The sequence below is a fragment of the Cupressus sempervirens genome, chromosome 1 (assembly GCF_028749045.1).
Source record: "Cupressus sempervirens isolate cs-2001-9-10 chromosome 1, ASM2874904v1, whole genome shotgun sequence".
In the NCBI taxonomy this organism is placed as follows: Eukaryota; Viridiplantae; Streptophyta; class Pinopsida; order Cupressales; family Cupressaceae; genus Cupressus; species Cupressus sempervirens.
In genome coordinates, this window is record NC_143118.1 from 127,957,102 (window position 1) to 127,974,866 (window position 17,765).

The 17,765-nt window shown below is 34.3% G+C and overlaps 1 protein-coding gene across 1 annotated transcript; it reads right to left on the bottom strand.

Annotated features, from left to right (window-relative positions):
* Positions 1 to 16,619: 16,619 nt before the first annotated feature.
* LOC149576494 (uncharacterized) lies at positions 16,620 to 17,057 on the bottom strand. The gene is made up of 2 exons (XM_089794652.1): positions 16,910 to 17,057; positions 16,620 to 16,822 (listed from the first exon to the last, which is right to left on the bottom strand). The coding sequence occupies exons 1-2, from the start codon at positions 17,055 to 17,057 to the stop codon at positions 16,620 to 16,622; spliced, it is 351 nt and encodes a 116-aa protein (XP_089650778.1).
* Positions 17,058 to 17,765: the final 708 nt, after the last annotated feature.

The following is a 17,765-nucleotide window of genomic DNA, read 5'->3' on the forward strand; positions in this document are numbered from 1 at the left end:
TAAAGCTATGGAAGAGGAGATAGATCAGATTGAGAAGAACAAAACCTAGACCTTAGTTCCTAGACTAGCTGATAAGAATGTAATTGGTACCAAATGGGTGTTTAGGAACAAACTTAATTAGAATGGTGAGATAATTAGAAACAAGGCTAGATTAGTCTACAAAGGTTATGCATAAGAAGAAGGACTAGATTATGGGGAAACATTTGCCACTATTACAAGAATGGAAGGAGTAAGAACACTACTTGCATATGCTTCTTACAAAGGTTTCAAGGTCTACCAAATGGATGTGAATTCTGCTTTTCTGAATGGTATACTAGAAGAGGAAGTCTACATAGAACAACTAGAGGGATTTGTTGATGACAACAACAAAGATATGGTCTACAAACTGCATAAGACACTCTATGGTTTGAAGCAAGCACCTAGAGCATGGTATGAGAGACTACACAAATATCTTGTGAAGATAGGATTTGAGAGAATAGATGATAACAACAACCTGTATATCAAGGCTAAAAAAGGTAAAGATATTTTGATATCTAAAATCTTTGTTGATGATCTAATATTTGGAAGAAAAGATGCTCTATGCAAAAATTTTGCTGATCAAATGAAACATGAGTTTAAAATGTCAATGTTTGGAGAAATCAAATTCTTTGTTGGATTGCAAGTACATCAATTAAAGCATGGCATATTTGTGACCCAATCAAAATACATCAAGGAGATACTCAAGACATTTGGATTAGAAAACTCAAAACTAGTTAGCACACCAATGGTGACAAGACATAAGTTATCAAAGAATGATGAGTCAGTTGAAGTGAATCAAACAATGTATAGATCAATGATTGGAAAGCTACAATACATTGTACATAGTAGACCAGACATTGCATTAGCTTTTGGAATAGTGGTAATTTTTTCTGCAAATCCAAGAAAAAATCATCTATTAGCAGTAAAGAGAATACTGAGGTACTTAAAAGGAACTGATGACTTTAGTTTATACTATAAGAGGAGTGAAAAGTTTGAACTAAGAGCCTACACAGATGTAGATTAGGGAGATAATATTGATGATAGAAAAAATACCAGTGGAGGAGCACTTTTCTTGGGAAGAAGATTGATTACTTGGACCAGCAAAAAGCAAAGTTGTACCTCACAGTCAACATCATAAGCTAAATATGTTGTAGCTGCTATCAATTGCACTAATATTGTATGGATCAAACACCTACTACAAGGTATGAAGGAAGAGGTAAATGAGCCTTTGATACTTTATTGTGATAATACAAGTGCCATCAACATATCAAAGAATCCTGTAATCCATGCCAAAACTAAGCATATTGCAATTAAGTATCACTATGTAAGAGAATTGGTGGAAGATAAACAAGTGAAGATGAAATATGCTAGCTCAAAGGAATATATTGCTAACATCTTCATAAAAGCACTACCTAAAGATGCTTTTGAGTATCTTAGAGGTAAATTAGGGGTGATACCCTTAGCCAACACTACTTAAGTAACAAGAAAGATTACCCTGCATCAAGGGAATTGATTGTTGAAATATTACACATTGATGCAAAGGATACTTACATTAGGATTATTCTTGAATTAATTAAAGTGATGAAGTATCAAATCAGTCACAAGCAAGGTGATAGAGGGAGAAATTGAAAGAACCTACAAATGCTACACTTGCATGCTAAAGATGTTGAGATAATATGTCTTTGGCATTGTAGTCAAAGAGGGAGAAATGAGAAACTAATCAACAATTGATGAAGAAGAATGAAGGAGCTAATCAAAAAATATGGACAGGGAAAGAAATAGCAGAAGATGAGCAATACATACAGAGGGAGAAAATGTAAGAAAAGAAAAGAAAAGTTGATGAAGAAGAATGAAGGAGTTGATCAGAAAACATGGACAAAGAAAGAAATAGCAGAAGATGAGCAATACATACAGAGGGAGAAAATGTAAGAAAAGAAAAAAAGAGGATATAGTAGCTAAGAGGGAGAAGTAGAAGTAAACCAATTAGGATAGTAGATCAAGAGAAGAAGATGAGATAACTGATGGTAACACAATTTCCTTTTGGCATTTGACTTACTGATCTAACCTAGTTAGCATTTTGATAACATGGTTGAATAGTTTGGTCTAATGGTTGATCAGTTTGGTTTGCTATCAATGCCAAAGAGGGAGATTGTTGGAAATCTGATTGAAAAGATCATTGTTGAAGATCAAAGAGGGAGATTTTTGCAAAGAAGGAAGTTGGTTGATAAAGAATGTTTTCAAACATTGTTTTGTCAATGATGTCAAACCTGCTATTTGTAGGAATGACAACTACTTATAAGATTCAAGTGCTATCACTTAGTTGATTGATGAAGAGGATTTAATCAACAAGATGTAACAAGAGCACCTAAGGGAAAGGTTGAGTTATGGTTTTGTAATGAAGTGCAAGGATCAATTAAGACAATGGTTAAATGATGTATTGATAACATACTTAAAGATATAGAGGCTGGCCACACTTAGAAACATTGGAGAAATAAGTTGTAACAAGGCTAACTATAAAGCTTGACTAAGTTCATTAGTGAGTGCCGAGTAAGCTAGTTTAAGCCAAGCAAATTTTCAATTATTGTCGAGCAAATGAAAAAAACCTAGTGTATACTGAGTGAACTTTAGGTGCCAAGTGAAGTTCAATTGTCGAGCAAAGAAATAGGTGTTGAGCATCAAAAAATCTTAGTAGATGCCTAGTGAATTCACAGTAGGTGTTAAGCATCAGTAAAATACAGTTGATGCTGAATAACACAATATGTGTCGAGCATCAGAATTTCAATAGTGCTGAGTTGTTGCATTATTGGAAATGTCAAAGATTTTCCAAATTTGAAGCTGACAAAGTTGTGACCTTGAATTTTGTGAACCAGTTCGAGGATAAGGATGATAAGCTGGTAGCACAAAATTCTATGCATACCATTTTTTAGCAAATTCAAGAGGATTCTTCATGATGTTTCTAGAAGAATCAAAATATGGGTTAGATTCAATGAATCCTACCTAATCCATATGAATTGAAATTAAAGGAGGGAAGAATTGAGCAGGAAAAGTAATTCCAAATTTCTATTTAAGGAGTTACAGACCAAAAAATAAGAGAGCTGCTAGAGTGCCAAATTGTGAAGTGGTTGAAGGGTGTCAAAGAGAAGACATCTAGGAGAAGGAATAATAGAGCACAAAGATCTACTCACTAATAGATTTGGCATCGATTTGCGATGGCTATGTGTCATAATTATGACAGCAATGTGTCGCCACTACAATAGATATAGACGTCGTAGTTATTTAGTCATAATTTATGATGTCTACCCTTGCCGTCGCAATTGTGATGCCTATTCGTCGCTATGCAGCCACCTTGTTGTCCCGTCATCCTCATCGCAATTCTTGTGTTTTCTGTCGCAATTGCAACAGGGTTGCCGTCGCACCTACAGAAACCTCGTCGCAATTGGAGGGTAGGTGTGACGACAACCGTGTCACAATTCTCGTGTTTTTCATCGCAATTGCGACACCAACCCCTCCAATTGCGTCGGGGTTACTGTAGGTGCGATAGCAACGCCGTCGCAATTGCGACAATGGAAGGAGTAAAACAAAAACAAAAAAAAAATTTCGTGCTTTAAGCTAGTCTGATGATTTATAGATTTCACTAAAGTTGACACCTAGACGGTGCTCTTCTGACATAGAAGTTACTTCCAGCATCCACGTAGTTGGATTATAACCTTCCTTGATCTGTGGAACCCCCTCAATGGCCTACATGAATCATTTTCAATTAGTTGAAACATATATGATGATTGCAGCTAGTGCTTGACTCTTAAGCTCAACGTATTGAGAATGTTTGCTAAAAGCTTAGTGGTCAACACTATCTGGCATGACCAATTCCTTGTATATAAAATCAACTTCCTATTGGTTCTAGTACAATAAACTATGACTACTTACAACTCCAAAATTCAAACTGCTCATCAAAAGGTACCAGATTCAGATCTAAATCTCTCAACAGAATAAAACTGTAGTGGATGGCATCTTACCGAAAAATATTCTATAAGTTTGTTAGAATTGTGACCAAGTGGACCTGCATAGATAAGCTGACCTCCTCACTTCATTAAGAATAGCTGCAACATATTTCATTTAGCTTTAAGAAGATGCCAATTTCAAATGCTTCACAAAGCTATTTTAAGAAAACCAAATCTTTACCTCATCAAATACCTCAAAGATATCAATACTAGGCTGATGGATTGTGCAAACAATAGTTCTCCCCGTGTCAACTATATTTCTTACTGTTCTCATAATTATAGCTGCTGCCCGAGCATCCAAGCCTGAAGTTGGCTCATCCATTAATATAATTGAAGGATTAGCCACAAGATCTATTGCTATTGTTAACCACTTACGCTATTCAGTAGATAGGCCATTCAGTCCAGGAAGCCCAGCCAAGGCACCTCTCAAAGAAGTGAGCTCCACAAGTTCCATTACTTCATCCACAAACATCTGAACATTGAATTTCACATTGTAATATTACATATATAATTAAATAGAATAAAAACAAAAATAGAGAAATGAGGCTAGAGTAGGAATTTAGAATATTAAAAAACAAATAAAAAAGATGGTGCCAAAAGAATTCCAGATTAATATTCATCGGGAGTTCAATTTTGAAGGAGATTGTTACAGTGAATATTTTTGTAACACTTATCAAATCTTTGGTAGCCAGCAACCTCTTTGCACTGGACTTCAACTAGGTTGTTTATCCAGCAGTAGTGAGTCAAGGCATTAATAACGAGAAGTCAAATGGAGATCCTGATATTCAATGCTCACAAGATCAAAACAGCTTTCGTGTATACACCAAATTTATGGTTGGCAATGAAACTAGGGCTAGGTTTGAGACACCTACCAAGCTTCTGCATGCTCAATCTGTCAAGTAGATGAGGACACTACCAATAATCTATTTCTCAATTGTAAGTGGACTGTTCAAATTTGGTGTCTACACAGCTACGATTCTCTATAGCCATGCTTGGATTGATGATCTAGATATCAAGAGATTTAAATTTAATTGTGTTACGTTAATTTTAAGCACAACTGCAAAAGATTTAAGACAACAATGTAGCTCCAGAACATTGGCTTTCCACATTAACTCCAACATTGCGCCCATGCCTATCTTGGGAAAAAGTGAATCATTCAATTACATAAGAAGATTCTATAAATAAAAACTGTTGAGTAAACAATCATAACCAAGACATCTTACCAAAACCAAAAAAATCACTGAAAATTCAATCTAAAACATTCAAATTTGCCATGTTAAAGTAAGTCTAAGTCTAATGACTTGAAGCTGACAGTCTTTTAACAATTCAAAACAATGTCCTAAGAAGAACACCCATCCCTTTGCAACAAAGCAATTATCACATCCTTTCAAAAGAAAACTGATACAATTTTCACCATTTCTTAAGTCTCCATGAAATTTGTAGTCACAACTGATCTTCTCAATATACTCATGTTTCCTTTCTAAATATTAATCTACATCTTACCTTTTCATTTCAAATGTTGCACCATTAATTCTTCACACATCTAAATTATTTTATACCCATCAATGACTATTAATTGCATTTGAGCTTCAGATCACTGTCATCTAGTAAACATTTATTTGACATCACAGAAGTGTAAAGATAATTTAAAGCTGTTACTTCTTGATCCTTGACTCTTTTCATTCAATCAATGTTGTTAGTAGATGAATTGTACTTACATTATGTTTTATCCAATATGTAGCAGAAAATAGACATCAATCTATTTTCTCCCTTTAGTGAATCCTCCATCCTGATGCTTGAGATAGCATACTGAACTTTCATTGTCAAACCAAGTCCAAAATAAGCATGTTTTACCCTAGGGAAGAAAGGACAAAAGATATACTGAAACCCTTAATTCATTGAAAAAAGTAGAGGAACATGAAACTTACAATATCATTAATCCAAAAATCTATAATATCCCATTTCAAAACAGGTGAATATTTCGATGTTGATAGTAGCAAAAATTTGATTAAAGCTGTGATATCCATGGAAGTCACTTCAAACCGCTTGCATGCTCTTTCCAATTGTATGAAAAGGTAATGGCCTACATTATTCAATCAATTTAATGGAATTTTTACTTTGAAGGTTCGAAGGGTGCGTTTGGATATCACTCTCTATTTAGATTCCCCAACAATTGGCCTTCATACTGAATCACTTCTGTTTTGCACCTACATAAGAACAATGTTGACAATTAATTATATATTTTCTGAGAAAAGATTGCAAACATGTGTTTTTAAAGTACTACAATTTTAGACTTTCAAATGAATGAATGAATGAATTTGCGAGACTAAAGCAGCTTATGGGACTCACAACTTAGCACACACTATAGAAGGGAGGAAGAGAACTTAAGCTGGTTGTGACCTCTGTAACCTCTTGATTGATGTCTCTTTGCTGGTGGATTTTAATAATCAAAAATTAAAAATCACAAACTATCTATAAATTTGGATGTCTTTCTAGATAAAATATCATGTCAACTAATATTCACATATTAAGTGACCTCATCAACCAAATGAAAAGTAGAATCTGAAACCTCATTCAAACTACAATAGATCACTGAAACAATATGATTGAAAAATGTCTTATAGAATCTTTGAAGAACTTACATCAATGCAATGGAGAGCTAAACCTACAGTTGCACTATTGCTTACATGGTGGTCATCATCAAACTTCTATTCATGGTGGTCATCATTAGACTTCTATATTGTCAAGCCCACAAAGAGTTACAAATGGTTACATAATCGTTGATGCTTGCATTGTCATCATCATTAGAACTTTGTTATAGTCAAAATTCACAAAGGGTTAGCAAATGATGAGATTAAGTTATTTTTTAGAAAATTATAATCTTTGAAGAACTTACACCAAGACTTCTAGTATTATTGTTGCTTACACCACCATTACCATGAGACTTTTGTTAAGTCAAGTCCATAAAGGGTTAGCAAATGTTAGATTAAGTTACTCTTAAGAAAATTAGAATATTTGAACAACTTACATGAAGACCTCTATTAACATCATGGTTGACATGGTCATCATCATTAAGCTCATGTTTTAATCAAATCCACAAAGGATTAGAAAATGGTCAGATTAAGTTATTCATAAGAAAATTAGAATCTTTGAAGAACTTACATCAAGACAATGGAAAGCTAAACTCCCAATAGTATTGTTTCTTATATGGTCATCATCATGAGGTTCCTATTAAAAGTCCTCAAAGGTTAGCAGATAATCAAAAAGGAGAAAAACAAACATATTAGTTGTAACAATAGCATAACCTTTAAATATTACTTTCTATTTGAACAAGACATTACAGCCCTTTCAAGATTCTTACTTTTCTAATAAATAATATTAGCATAGTCCATTATCAACCCAACATATCTCTGATAAACTCATTCAAAAATGGAAATTAGCAAATGTATAGATTAAGTTATTCTTAATAAAATTAGAATCTTTGAACTTACAACAAGATGATAGAGAGCTGAACTTCTAGTAGCATTTTTCTTACATGGGCATCATCATCATGCTCTTATTATAGTCAAGTCTATAAAGGGTTAGTAAATGCTCGGAATAAAATATTCCTATGAAAATTAGAATCTTCACAGAACTTAAATCAAGACAATGGAGAGCTAAACATTTACTATCATAGTTGCTTACATGGTATTCATCATCAAACTCCTATTATAGTCAAGTCGACAAAGGAATAGAAAATGGTTAGATTAAGTTATTCCTAAGAAAGTAAAATGTTTGAAGAACTTACATCAAGAAAATAGAGGGTTGAACCTCTAGTGGCATTATTTCTTACCTGGTCCTCATCATTAGAATCCTATTTAAAGTCCACAAAGGTTAACAAAGAGACAAACAAAGTTAGTCTAAATTGTAACAAAACATGTTAGTTGTAATATTAGCATAAATTATTTCAGAATTCTTTGAAAATTCTTGCTTATCTAATAAAAAATATTAACATAGTCCAATATCAATCTGACATACCGTTATAACTTTTATATGTTTCTTCTTTAGTTGATTTACTTGGCTATTAGATTGCTTCCTGATCATATGGCTAGCATGTTTTGATGCCCACACAGATTGTAAATCTCGAGCTCTACTTGTGAAATGTTCAAATCTATGTGCACACTCCCTGTTTTCTTTGACTTTCTTAAGTCTACGTTCATAATCATTGCCCTTATGCTTTCTTGAAACCCTTTCAGCTTGTGGCAATTTTAGAGAATGTTGATCATCATACGAGGAAAACATCTGATGATATAACTGTCCTATCTAGCCTGCATTTCTCCCTTTCCCACCATTAGTAGCCATGACATTATTTTGAGAAGAAGCCAATACATCAGACTCATTTTTCTACATATCAGCATCTTTATCCTCATTGGACATAGAATTGAAGATATCCCCTTAATCATCATATACATAAAATTCCATATCCTTATATACTTTTCTAATCACCATGTCCAGTCGGTTAATATACCTGCAAAGAAGGGCATGGCTTATATGATCATATGATAAATTTAAGTGTTTTCAGATATTAAAATATAGTAGACACAATCTATTAATAAGTTAGACAGTTACCTGGATGCAATAACTCTATTTGCAAACTCATTTAGGTTTTCCCCACCAAATATTCCTCCTGGAAAATTAAATTGGATGTTTTCTAGAAGTTTGCAAATTTCTTTTATTAATTTATTCTTTGTTTGCTCTTCAATGCTCCCAGCAATCTCTAAGGCAAGTATTTCCATGCGAAATAATACTTGTAATTCATGCCTATTCTTGAGTGAAGAATTTCAATAATTTTTTTAATGAGCTTTCAAAGGAATGTCTATGTAAAAGTCTAAATGACAAAGACAAAAAAAAAAAAAGGATACTCTCTAACCTTGTCCTCAGAACTGTCAAGGTGGGTAGATAATGGAAGGGGGCAATCTTTGTACTTGACTGCCAATTCCTTAGGTTTTTTCAAAATCAACTTCATCACTTCATGGCAAGTGGATCTCTTAGTTGAATTGCTTTCTTTTGCAATGTTTATAGATGAGCAATGCTCAGCTTCCAGTTGGACCTCTACATGTTGGAATGACAACATCTGTCAGGCATTGCACTAGATCTCTAAAATTAACATCTTTGCTAGAAAGGCCATGCTGCATTTTTTCATCCAGTGATTCAGTGAATGCTTTTTCATTATCTAACTCAACAGTTTCTAAATCACAATCTCTAACTTCAGTAGATGAAGAAGCATTTGAAACAGATAGTAAAATAGTGGATATAGGGCAAAATTGTTCACAATTTTCCAGAGGTTGTCGTGCTTTCTTGAAAACCATATCTATAGTTGCATTATTTTTCTCCATGGGAAAGGAATTCAAAGCCTCTATTTTAGTCTCCTCACATTATTTACTTGAATAATGTTACTAAAGTAAGTCCACATTAAGCAAGTTACACCTAATATTAATACTAAGGTTTATAATTTATTTACCTTGTAAACTAAAAACCTTGAAGATTAATGGTATTTGCTGATCTAACAAATTCAACTATACTCATTACAACCTTCCTCTAACTATAGCTCATGTTATTAGAAAAAACACTTTCTAGATTTTTATAAAAATCCCTCTTAATTTGTAAGATCAACCATAAAGTCTCATTCTCAATGACCGTCAGAGTAAACCCATAGTCTTAGATTGTAATAGATTTATCATGGATATGAAAATCGGGGCATAGATATAGATTAAAATAGTGAAATGAGATGTTTTAACTGTAAAGATAATAGAAGAAGAAAATAAATGAAAATGTCTGACAGTAAAGATCAGTACACTATAAATGCTGTTCAATTTTGAATACAAGATGGATAAAGCTGAATATGAACAAATTTCTTTAAGCTTTGATATGCTCTCTGTATTTTAGAGACACACCCAATCAAGCATAAAATACCTTCTCAAGAGATTGGTTAGTGGTAATTTCAATGCTACTTCCTACTCTTAATGCATTCTTTTCCCAACCACTATGAAACTAGAATAAAATTAACTAATGATATTAATGAGAACCTCAGCAACCTAAATTGCTTGAACATAGCGAGAAGAAAAGAAACTAAATAGATCCATCCAGACCAAGGAAACCCAATTATCTCTAGTATACAGGGTTGGTAAGGAGTAAAATAGGAGATAAGATCCAAGGTTTTTATAAAGATATAGGTATCTATTCTAATAGTTATGTGGAAGGGATGGCTATGTGACACGGTATCAGATCTTTTTGGGAACTAACAGTTGAAAAAATCATTTTGGAAGAGGAATCCAAACTCATCATAGATATCCCTTTGAATTAAGATAATAGGTCCTAGAGAAATGAACATGATGAAGAAGAAGAAGAAGAAATGGATTAAGCATAGGCCAAAGGGAAAGAGAATATAGTTTCCGAAATCCACCAAGAGCCAAAACAACTTGTCATCTTGTGCAGCTTTATGCCATATCCTATTAACACATGAGGTTGTTGCCAGTGTTCTTGCATCCATGTATCAGTGCAATTGGGAGCCTCCGAGATGACTTCAAGGAGATCAAAATTAAAGCATTTGATATTGGGGAAGGACCGAGAAATAACGGATCTTGCACTTTGAGTGCATTTTACATCATTTAGGGGCTTTAATAGCCTATTACATCATGTAAACACTACCATCCACCCATAACTCTTCCTAGGACACCCTAGGACTTCAAATGACCCCTTACATCATATAGACTCCCTATTTGTGCCAATTTGAGCTTCACTTACATCTTATTGAGCTTCACTTTGTTTCGAGAATAGTTTAATATTCTCTACTAAACAGGGCCAACCACGTGAAGGTGGAAGCTCATTTGGCCCCACCCCCCTCCCCCTAACATCACTCTACATTCCTCGTTAAACATTCATTCATTCTTTCAACCATTAATAAAATGTAGCATTCAATCAATATCACATGATAACATTCATTAACACATTAGATTCGTTAACATGCAACATTCATCAATATTCTGCATTAACACATAATTCATGAACATTCATTAGCACATAATTAAATTCATTGAGATGTAAAATACAGTCATTATCAATTAAGGTATATAGTGACAATCATTTCTTTTTTTTCTTTCTATTTCTTTTTTCTATGTAAGCTCTAAGAGGAGCATCAGTGTCATCATCAATTCCCCCCTCATCAGTTGTTCTGTTCTCTATTCTTGATGATCTCAAATTCCTATGCTGTTGCAAAGGGGGGTCCTCTGCAATAACAAATAAAAGAGTTAAATTAAAAATAATTTATTATAATTGTTACAAGTATTTAATTATTTTAAATAACATAACTATGTCTCTTTACCTGATCTGACCACATCATTTTGTCTGGACTCAACGTCAACACGGTCATGAACATCGACCCCTCGATTCTCTACAGCTGCTATACAAAATGTTACGTTAATCCAAACACCAATTGCAATTACATATAAAAAATTTAATAGCAAATGTGTACCTCCACCACTGGGATGCACATCATGCGAACCTTCGACATCCACAGATTGTGTAGAAGGATTGTCAGTCTGCATTCCAACATCCTATGCATTGTTATCATTGCTTGCTTAAAACAGATATTCTCACTTTATATTGGAACTTAACATCAAATAGACTAATTGGTAAAGTATTCAATTTGAAATACATTTCATTTAGCTTATTTACCTGTGGCTGAGATGCATCAGTATTAGAACCTTCCACACTAATTTCAGCTCGTAGCCGTCCAGCCACGGCTCTATAGCCTTGTTGGAAGCCAATTCTCTTATCGTCTTCTGTGAGGCATCTCTTGAACTCTAAGCCCTGCATTTTTGCATGGTATGGTGAATTTTACTTGCAATGTTTTATCAACCAATGGAGGGTAGTTAAAATATCAACAACAAATCATCTATATCCATCACAATATAATAGGACAAAAATCGAGCAGTTTTGATGGAGCAATCTACTATATAAATGTTGCGTGTTTGTATGCTTTGCTTGTACCAACATATTTTCTCCAAATTCTTAAGTTGGGTAAGAGTTAGTTCAGCTCTTTGGAAATAAAAATGGCTGCAAGTGCTGCTGCATTCCCTCATTCTTTCAATCACTGCCTTTATTCTCAACTATTGTAGGAAAATTTAGTCAAGGGTGAGATTTTAAATAATGTCATATTAGTGAATCACAAGTTTTCTTCACTAATCTAGATTGCAGAGTCTTGACTTCAATTGTTGAATTGTTTATATTGAATATGAAAATCCACTACTGTTATTATATTCTATTGACCTATTTATAATTGATGAGCTAAATAAGGGAGTCCTAGCATTTCCCTTCACATTATATAAAAAATTTGATACAATTTTTCATTTACTAATACTTACAACTCTTGCTTGAAGTTTCGAAAAACCACCAGAGTCGAGCTTGTGTGTCCCGTGCTTTTCTAGTCTTGTCTTTGTTGCCTTTGATGTGTCAGGCAATCTATGAAAAGTTTGAAATATGTTAGATAGTATAAATATGGAGGTTACTTAGTACATAATTAGATTCTCAACAATTTCACATACCTTGTTGTACTCTCCACTGGTGTAATATTATTTTTCTTGTCAGCTTTATACTTTCCATCCAAAATCAGAGCCTGCCACTCAGCCTCAGGAACATAGGGCAGACACTCATACCTGGGATTATCCGGTAAATTTTTTCTATACTGGTCCCTAATATACTTCAAACATAAACCATATTTTTCAAGGAACTTGTTTCTCTCGAATGCACGAGGTCCAAAGAGTTGGGTCATGCTCTCTATAAGATCATCCTTCAACGGTTTGCGTTGCTGATTCCACCTTTTAAGTAAAAAAAAACATGTTAGACTCATAAATGAAGTGAAGCTACCTTTAATATAGTTCAAGAAATGGACGAAAAGGAAAACTATTATAGCAATGATATGAAATCAAAATAGTGGTTTGGGGTTTTAGTTAGGATATGATGTTCCACCAGGTACGCATGGTGGGCCCAAATATTCACAAACACTCATCACCAAGTTTTCTCCAAAAAAGATGATTCCCTACAAAACAATCATGGGATCATTAGTCGATGAAGAGTGATCAAAAACTAAATTACTATTATATCACTATAGAATAATAATAACTTTAAAGTACCTGGAACTTTGGCTGCTTTTAATGGAATGCCTTCATCGTCGCTGACGATCAATGTGACATCCTTCACCGTTCCCATAGTAGGAACATAGGAACATCCAGGAAATGATGTTGCAGGTCCTATTGCAAAAAGTTTCATAAGTTTCATAAGTCTTTTTCACGATTGAAGTATAAAAGAACAAATGATAATTGATGTTATAAAGTTGTAAAAAAGAAACTATTTGTTGATGTCATAAGAGAGAAAAAGAGGGATTTGTGTACCAGTAAATGGTGCAACAGTCGATGCATGTAAGCTGCGTGTTGTTGAATCAGCAGTCGGAAAGAGATTTGTGGTTGTCCTGGATGGAGGCAGCATCATCATAGGATTCAATTGATGTGAAGCTGAAGAATAAAATTGTTAGAGCATGCATAAATATAGAACGCGTGGACTAGCATGGACAAGATTGTTAGAGCATTAAAAAAAAGGATTGTTCGAGCATGTATTGTCAATGATTATGATCATTCCTATATATATTCAGTGGAAAAAAGAAGTGGCGAATGGAACATGCGATCTACCTGAACCACCTGCAGCACCCTCATCATGGGAACGGGGCTCGAAATCAAGCAAAAAAATCTGTAAAGACAACACATCCATATTTTAATTAATGCCATAAAATAGCATAACATAAAAACCATTATTGAACTCTTGTTATAATTAAAAATTTCATTAATACTTACTTTTAAGGACTCAGAGGTGTGCAACAATTCAAATGCCCTATCTTTTATTTGTTGAGTCATAGGCTTTATGGTTGCCAAACGTAGAATTTCTTTGCTAATTTTCTTTAAATTAATTTTAATCGAACCGATCGGGTCATCGGTCTCTGCTAAATCGATATAGAAAGGGTCCTCCTCAGGGGGGGCCTGCTGAGGGACTGCAGGTTCCTTTCCCTCCCTCTGACCACTAGCCCCCTGTGACAACAATAGTATTAGTATTATCAAAATTACTCCAAAACAATAAAGAAAAGAACATTGAAAAAATAACATTTTGCTTCTATCTAGTTTGCACAATTACAAATGAGTTTTACCTGCTCATGTGTAGATGAGCCGGGAGCATCGTCAGCATCCCCTCCAGGCAGTTGCTCCATATTGTGCCCCTATGTCAAAGATGAAGTATAAAAATGTTAGCCAAAAATTTATTGACTAAATGGTATGTTGGAGTCATTGATTAGAAGTTGGTTTAATAGTATGTACCACCCCCATGATAGTAGCCTCATTTGTATCTATGTGGTTCAAATTGTAATCAATAAGAAGCTCTTCCCCTGCACATATTGATTTTATCGCACAGATGAATACACGATTTCCCTCGCACGCCTCAAATATGCAATTGGGTTGCTTTATAGTTGACCCAAGTCGTGTACTATTTATAAAACCCGCAATATTCCCTGTTGCTTTTGGCCTTCCATCAATGTATATAGCCACACTTTTACTTTGATTATTGTCTTGCTGTTGTATATAATTTTTTGAGAGGGCATACCTACGCATACTTTTTTTATATTTAACAATATGCATCCAACTTTTGTAATCGTAACATGGTCCAACATACTCCATCAATTCAGAAACTTTGTTGTAAGACACCTTTATGCTGTCCATAGAAAATAGGCCCAAACCATGTAGTGATGATGGTGTTATGCGATATATCCTCTCGTTAACACAAAAATCAGTGTTTATTGGAGGAAGTTCCTTGGGTACCCAATGTTTCTGTAGATGTTGGTACCTCAAGGGCACCTCGATGTCGCCTTCTGTCTCATCATCATAAGAACATGACCCCCCTTGAGCAAGGAAAAATTTCATGCATTTATTGAATTTCCTTCTAGTCCTTTGACCTCTAGTTAATCTCCCCGTTCTAGATAAACTGCATGTCTCACTTTCCTCTTCTATTCCTATATTTCCCTCACTCGAGGAAGACACTTATGAAAAATACCTATTCGCTGGTACCTGCAAATGGGAGAGATCTTAGAAGACATCAATCTTACTATTGATAAGTGTATTAAATAGACTATCTATAAGGAGTATTGACTTATACCTGTCGATCCATGAGACTGTGCGGGATGCTCCTGAAAGGGGTTCAATTTCCTGCAAATGTAATTCAATTATCGTGAGCATAATCACATCATAATCATAATCACATCCATCATTAACATCACATAAAAATTAAAAACATAAAAACGTACACAATAAAACACTTAAATCAGGCTCACATTATAAGCCTACTAGGGAAGTGGGCCTAGTGAAGGGCTAAAACTGGGTTTTTGTATCAGCTGATGAGTTGAGGGCTTAGTCACCTTGGGGACATGCTATTTGAAGTTGTTTGATGTGTGTGGAGGTGGAGGAAACACCTAGACTAAAGCCACTTGCATAACATTTTGAAATTCAGTTAGATATTTTATATTAATTAAGATAACTGTAATTTCTTCCAAAACCCATTATAATAATTTTAAAATGGATTAGCAGTATTCTATTTGTAGTTGAAACTTGTAGCTTTTAAATAGATAATGAATAAACTATGTAACCATATATATAAGACAAATATATTTCTAGCAAGAAATGAATATTAAATAGATTAAGGATTGATGGCATACCTCTAAATTCCATCATCATCATCCTCGTCGTCATCATCATCATCATCATCCTCGTCATCATCATCATTGTCGTCATCATCATCCTCCTCACCATCATCGTCGTCGTCGTTTTCATCATCAACATCAACATCATCTTCATCATCATCATCAGTAGCAGCATCATTGTCATCATCTTCTTCTTCTTCTTCATGAAAATTTGTGTTAGGAACATCATCCAATAACTGTCGATCATGATCACCGTCTACATCATCTTCTACTTCTTCGGTATCTTCTTCTTCCATCGCATTATACTTTATTGGCCTTCCTCTTGGTTCATGTCTAACAACAAATGACCAACCCGGTTTATGTGGAACCTCTGAGTAAAATACCTGCTCACATTGGCTTTGAAGAACATAAGGCTCATCCCCAACTGGCTCAAACAACCTTGTATTAACCATTGTAAATCCATTATCATGTTCAATAACAGTTCTATCAGGATCATTTGGATTAAGTCGTAGCCTGTACCATTTGACAACGAAGAGTACTAATTTGAAGGAACTAAAGTCACACTCAATTATCTCATCCAAAATGCCATAGTATCGATTTTCAGACTCTTGAGGATGTAAGTCATTTCTAGATGAAATATTAGTCACTTGAAAGACTGCAGTTATTCCTGAATCACAGGTTTTCTTTGTGTCATCCAACACTTTGACGCAAAATTTTTGACCATTACAAAACATAGCCTTGTGGTGTTTAACCTACAATAATATGTGAAACATATCAAAATTATTGTATCGTGAGTTGATAAACATACGGGTGATTAGTAAATTTGTACGTACCTAGAAATCTCTTGAACCATGTGCTAAATATATTTCCCTTTGCGTAACATTGGAATCTCCATTACGATGAGCTTCTTTAACCAATGAAGATACACCTTCCCATGTTAATGTGCGACCAGAATGTTGACATCGTTCAATCCATACCGTCATCCAATCAAGATTGTTTGCAATATACAAATGTAGTGCATCCCACTCTCGAGCACCTGTACAAAAAAAATAGACAACTTACAACCGATTTATTTTGAAGATTAAGAAATAATTTATTACAATAACATCTTATAATTTATTACCTCTCACTTTCCTCAATGTACCTTTCCCCATGAAGTACTCCCCTTCTAATTTTTTAAAAGGCTCGAGATCCCAAATGCGATCTACATGGATATTTGATGCAAACTTAGGAAGATATTCAGTAATGTACACTATAGTCTGGTATACCATATATCCCTCTACCATAGAACCCTCAGGATGTGCTCTTTGTTGAACCAAAGCCTTCAAAGATTTCAAATGCCTCTCAACCATCCACATTGACCTAGTGTGTACAGGTCCACACAATTCAATCTCCTCAACTAGGTGTATGAGGTAGTGTTCCTGTGCATTGAAAAAAGTTGGAGGTAGACACTTTTGCATTTCACACAGTAAATGAGGAATTCTTCTCTTCCAATAGTTTATATCTTCTTTATGGATTTCTTTAGATGACAACCACCTACATTAAGAGATTCAAGTCACAAAAAATATATAGATATGAGACTTTACAAAATAATATACAATAGATTACATAGCAAGAAAAACAAATCACGAATATAATAAATATATACAACAAATTGAACATATATTACTGCTTACCTCATATATTTTCCAAGATCGTATATCACTTGTTTGATGTTATTGTTGAAGTGCTCTGGGAGAGATAGAGGAAGCACGTATTGTAGTAATTATAAACCAATCATTTCATTGTTTTCTAACATAACATAACGAACAATTCACGTAGTTTATGAATATATTGTAAATATAGAAGAACATAACTTACCTTGACGAAAGTATGCCAATCATGCATTTTGAGCCCTGGCCCAAATTCACTTTTTTTTTATATGAGATTGTTTATGTTCGCAGCAAATCCTGTGGGAAATCGAATTTTTCGTATGACTT

Coding starts and splice junctions, on each gene's coding strand:
- LOC149576494 (XM_089794652.1), bottom strand. CDS start 17,057: ATGGTATACCAGACTATAGTGTACATTACTGAATATCTTCCTAAGTTT. Junction 16,823..16,909: donor TACATTGAGGAAAGTGAGAG/GTAATAAATTAT, acceptor TTTTTTGTACAG/GTGCTCGAGAGTGGGATGCA.